The 5475-nt window shown below is 38.2% G+C and overlaps 1 protein-coding gene across 1 annotated transcript; it reads left to right on the forward strand.

Moving 5' to 3' along the window:
• The first annotated feature begins 2369 nt into the window (after positions 1-2369).
• LOC133570982 (blue-sensitive opsin-like) lies at positions 2370-5065 on the forward strand. The gene is made up of 5 exons (XM_061923886.2): positions 2370-2918; positions 2990-3158; positions 3231-3396; positions 3486-3725; positions 3819-5065. Exons 1-5 carry the CDS (start codon positions 2540-2542, stop codon positions 3918-3920), a joined length of 1056 nt encoding a protein of 351 aa, XP_061779870.2. The 5' UTR covers positions 2370-2539; the 3' UTR covers positions 3921-5065.
• The last annotated feature ends 410 nt before the right edge of the window (positions 5066-5475 follow it).

Consider the following 5475-nt stretch of genomic DNA (forward strand, 5'->3'; position numbering starts at 1 on the left):
AATTTGGTGCTACATTGCTGGCAAGCATTCAGAGTTAAGTTTAGTTCTTTGGGCTGAAGACCAAAGAATCCTGGACCTCTGGTATTATTAACTTCTATGTGTAACAAGAAGCTTCTATCAACTCACAAGTTCTTCTGTAGTACTCTCATGACATTCTTCTTTTAGGAGTTACTTTTGCTGGAATGTGTAAAAAAACATATTTAGGGCCTCATCTACTAAAGGTTTGCATGTACTAAAACGCGTGTAAACATGATAGCACACGGAAATGTTATCTGCTAGGGTGATGAGCAGAGGATTACGTCTCTTAAAGGGTAACTGCTCTATTTTTGGATTTTTCCCTATCATTCACAATCATTATAAACGACATAATGACGGATTGAAAAAAAATGCATTCTAAATGTTAAATAAATTCGATCAAAAGTATGCTTACAATGGAGCCTATGGGAGCCGTTCCATTCTGCCTATAGAGCGCCTAAAAAACATCCAAACAACTCCATTAAAGTTTTATATACATTTATTATAACATTTAATATTTCCGTATTTTGCTGATTTTAAGCATACGCGGCGCATTAATTTCAAAAACGCATCACAACGTTTTTCTTTTTTTTTCTTCTTCACTGATTGTTACTCACTGATTATTACTCACTGCAAACGTTTACTGAGTGTTGTTAAAAGGAAAGGCCATGTAACACAGTGGTAAAAATGCCCCTGTGCCAACTTTGGTAACACTTTAGTAGGGGGAACACATATTCACCATTATTTAGTTGCTTATTAACATGCAAATTAGTAACATATTGGCTCTTAATTAGTCATTATTAAGTACTAATTAATGCCTTATTCTGCATGGCCTTATTATACAACCAGTAAACCATTAACTAAGAGTCTTCCCTCAATAACCTCAGAAATATTGCTTATTAGTAACCCTAACCCCAACCCTAACTCTAACCCTAACCCCAACCCCAACCCTAACCCTAACCCTAACCCCAACGTTAACCCTAACCCCAAAGCTAACCCTAACCCTAACCCTAACCCTTATATGTTCCCCTAGTGTCCCAATAACTGTAAATTAAATCTGTGTTACTTTAATAAGCAACTAATTAATGGTGAATATATTCCCCATACTAAAGTGTTACCCCAACTTTTTTGCAATGTGTTGCTGCCATTAAATTCAAAGTTAATGGTTATTTGCAAAAAAAAATTAAGTTTCTCAGTTCGAACATTAAATATCTATTTACGAATTACCCAACGTGCCAACTTAACTGGTTTTCCGTTTTGTAAAATAAAGTGGATTGGATTGGTCTGTTGTGTATAGATTGCGATTCTATATTGCAAAAAAGGTGGTACAGATTATAAATGTGTGCTGCTGGTTTAACAACATCACACACAGGTTGTAGAGAACAATAACATAAATGTGGAGGGCACAAAATGCCATTAGGCAAACACATCATTTAAATAGTGTAGTCTGCACCACTTTTCAATTGTAAACACCGTTTTAGTAGATCACTTGCAACACGCCCACTAATAGATAAACACAATTTTATAGTTTGCACATGCTGTTTAGAGCATGTCATTTTGGTCTTAGTAGATCAGACCCTTAGGATTGTTCAGAACAACTAACTGATTTTAGTGAAAAGGAAGTACCAGAACTTTATGAAGAAGAAGAGACGACAACAACAGATGAGTCATTCTTCTTTCCTTACTTGTATTGGTCTACAACGATGGGCTGTATTGATGTCTTGTTCAGCACAATTACTGTATATGATGTTGTGACTATCTTGTGCAGTCAAGAAGGCAAAATGCCAAAGAGGTAACGCAAATCTCTAGTTAAACCCGCAGAGTGGATTACGCGGTGCTACAGTAAGTGAGATTATAGGATTTGATGCTGCTGGAAACCAGATTAGTAGGTAAAGGCCTGCTGTGCGCTTCCTTAAGAAAGTGGGATTAACCTGTTTTATGAGATTTGTTGTTGAGAACTAGGGTGTGTGTGTATCTGTAAATGTCTCTGCTTGAAACATTTCGGCCTTTATTTGTAACAGTGTAATAACTTTGAATATAGCATATTTAGAAACAAAAAAACAGAGCAAAATATACTGTATTTGATTTGATTCAACCCATATGGTCATTGTCGGAGTATATGTGTTGCGGTGACATTGACGTCACCCTCAGACACGCAAGAAAACTTTAATCCTAGAGCGGTTTTGCCGACTTGGCAGCTGACAGAACCGGAAACCACTAAATGAATTACATCAATAGATGCAAACTTAAATCATTTAGTCAATTATCGAAGCGATTTATCCGTTAATGTGGCTAAGTGGTTTTCTTCGCTCTTTATATAAATGCTTCTCCAAAGGGGCTGAGGAAGACATTAGGGACCTGCATTGTGTTGCAGTATCCCTTTTTCTTTTTTCAAACAAACCAGAATTTATTTATTCTGCTTCCTCATGCATGTGGTTGTTTGAGCTGGTCATCACAAGCAAGCAACTGCCGAGTTGTGGTTTTGACTTTGTTTTGTAGAAAGAAAGAAAAAAGATACAGCAAAATGAGGGGCTCTCGTGCCACCGAGCTGCCGGAAGACTTCTGGATACCCATCCCGCTGGACACCAACAACATCACAATGCTAAGTCCATTCCTGGTTCCTCAGGACCATCTGGGGAATACAGCCACCTTCTACGGCATGGCTGGATTCATGTTCTTTGTGTTTACGGTCGGCACCGCCATCAATACTCTAACCATCGCTTGCACCATACAATACAAGAAACTCCGGTCCCACCTGAACTACATCCTGGTGAACCTGGCGGTGGCGAACCTTCTTGTGTCTTGTGTGGGCTCTTTCACTGCTTGCTGCTCTTTTGCGTCGAGATATTTCATCTTCGGACCGCTGGCGTGCAAGATTGAAGGTTTCATGGCAACACTTGGCGGTGAGCAATAATAACCTTAGTTATAACAATATGAAACAGATTTAAAAACCCGTGTTTTTGTTTTACACCAGGTATGGTAAGCCTGTGGTCTCTTGCTGTGATTGCCTTTGAACGATGGCTGGTCATCTGCAAGCCACTCGGAAACTTTGTTTTCAAGCCGGACCATGCTATGGCATGCTGTGTTTTCACTTGGATCTTCGCACTTATTGCCTCAGTTCCTCCACTTTTCGGTTGGAGCCGGTCAGTATTAAGCAAACCCACACCATAATTAGCGGTAGAAGGAGATGGAGACGGTGATTTCTGTTTTTACAGATACATTCCCGAAGGCCTGCAGTGCTCCTGTGGTCCGGACTGGTATACCACCAACAATAAATACAACAACGAGTCCTATGTGATGTTCCTCTTCGGCTTTTGCTTCGCCGTTCCCTTTGCCACCATCGTCTTCTGTTATGGTCAGCTGCTCATTACAATGAAAATGGTGAGGTAAAGCATAGATTGGCAGTGACCTAATTTTGTAAATTTTCTGTATGTTTAGGTGTCTCATAAATTTTGTTTCCTTCCTCAAAGGCGGCAAAAGCCCAGGCAGATTCAGCCTCTACCCAGAAAGCAGAGAAGGAGGTGACCAGGATGGTGGTCCTCATGGTGCTGGGATTTCTGGTGTGTTGGTTGCCCTATACCACCTTTTCTCTTTGGGTGGTCTTTAACCGTGGGCAAACCTTTGACCTGCGAATGGCCACCATACCTGCTTGCTTTTCAAAATCCTCAGCAGTCTACAACCCGATCATCTACGTCCTATTCAACAAACAGGTGTGTATAAAGTAGTACAAACACAGACTTCAAAGCACGAGTCCAGTATGGTGTTAATAACTTAATTCCCCATCTCCCCGCCTCCAACAACAGTTCCGTTCATGCATGATGACTATGATTGGAATGAGTAGCGGCGAAGAAGAGTCATCAACAACATCATCAGTGACTGAAGTCTCCAAAGTTGGGCCTGCTTAGACCTTGGACTTGTTGATTTGTACGCTTCTAATGAGTTGCATGAGTCAGTTGTAAATACCTATAAATGTATGTTTTCGCATATTCAAAAAAAATAAAAAAAATAATACTCATAATAAAAACTACCGCTGTCAAATGATTACATTTTCTAATCAGATTAATCACAGTTGGATTAACCATGATTAATCACAGATTATTAGTCGCTCGCATAGTTGAAATTACATTTTAAAAATGACCCCAATCTACACAAATGCAGTTTTGTCAGAAGGTCATCCAGGAACATTTAAAAATAATGTTTTACTTGAATGTGCATCATTTATTTTGCTCAAACCTACGCATTGACCTGATAATTGATGCCGATTAATCACATGAGTTAAATCATTATTTTTGACATCTTTAATAAATCAATCAATCAAGCTTTATTGCAGACTCCAATGTCCAAGTAGACATACAATCACATACAGTATATAAAACAAACAAAATACAGTATAAAAGGTAAAATCACATACTATTAAAAACAGTGCTTGTGCATATTCAGTAAAAGGCATCTAATAAATAAATAAAAGCAGCAATAAAAAAATAAAACATTTAAAAAATATATATATACTGTATATACTTAAAAAAAATGTGTCTACACATTCTATAAAAGGCACAGATACCAGTGTTTCCATACATACGATTGGTACCTAACAGAACTACACCTAGGATTGGTTATCTGTATAATAAGATCATTCTCGGACCCCTGCAGTCTACATATACATTTAAACATCAGTTTTCTCAGGGTGTCGTAGAAGGTGTTTATCCTTAAATCACAAAAAAGCTTGCTGGCACTATTACCCCTTCTGAGCAGGATTCTGAGACGGTCATTATATGCAACCTGGAGTTTGTGCAAGCTCTCTTTTTTTTAACCTCACCCAGAGGGGTGCTGTGTACATAGGGGTGCAGTAAGCTCTAAACAAGTACACCATGGCTTCATCAGAAGAGTAGTGAAATGTTCTTACCAGCATATCGGCTTGGACATACAGCATTCTTCTCTGTCCAAGCATGTCAGCATCATCTTCCATCTTGTCAATGATGATGTGGCCTAAATATTTGACATTGTTGCACACAGACAGGGATTTGACCAGACAATAAATAATAAAAACAGATTCTCCCAGCAAGTTTCTGTATTGTGTTCAACACAATGAAAAACATTATGTTCATAATGGAAAATATGCATCCAGCATTTGTTTTTTGTTTTTTAATCACAGATTCATCTCTCAAGCTACTGCTAAGCACTCCTCACATAAAGTACATACGCCGACAAAAGTGAACTCATTTGTTTTTTATTTATTTATTCATATGTAGATTTTGGTATCTTGACTCACACAGGTATTTTACATCCATGCAGTCCACTTGCATAAATAAATATAATCTATAGCAGGGGTGCTCACACTTTTTCTGCAGGCGAGCTACTTTTAAATTGATCAAGTCGTGGGGATCTACCTCATTCATATATATAATTTATATTTACTTATTTATGAAATATATGTTTTTGTTAACAAGTTAAAGGTGTTTA

Source organism: Nerophis lumbriciformis, linkage group LG28, assembly GCF_033978685.3.
Source record: "Nerophis lumbriciformis linkage group LG28, RoL_Nlum_v2.1, whole genome shotgun sequence".
In the NCBI taxonomy this organism is placed as follows: domain Eukaryota; kingdom Metazoa; phylum Chordata; class Actinopteri; order Syngnathiformes; family Syngnathidae; genus Nerophis; species Nerophis lumbriciformis.

What these genes read in the sequence shown, in the direction of transcription:
- LOC133570982 (XM_061923886.2), top strand. Translation starts at nt 2,540, where the DNA reads ATGAGGGGCTCTCGTGCCACCGAGCTGCCGGAAGACTTCTGGATACCC. An exon ending in TGCTCATTACAATGAAAATG is followed by an intron (nt 3,397 to 3,485) that starts GTGAGGTAAAGC and finishes CCTTCCTCAAAG; the next exon opens with GCGGCAAAAGCCCAGGCAGA. An exon ending in ACGTCCTATTCAACAAACAG is followed by an intron (nt 3,726 to 3,818) that starts GTGTGTATAAAG and finishes CTCCAACAACAG; the next exon opens with TTCCGTTCATGCATGATGAC.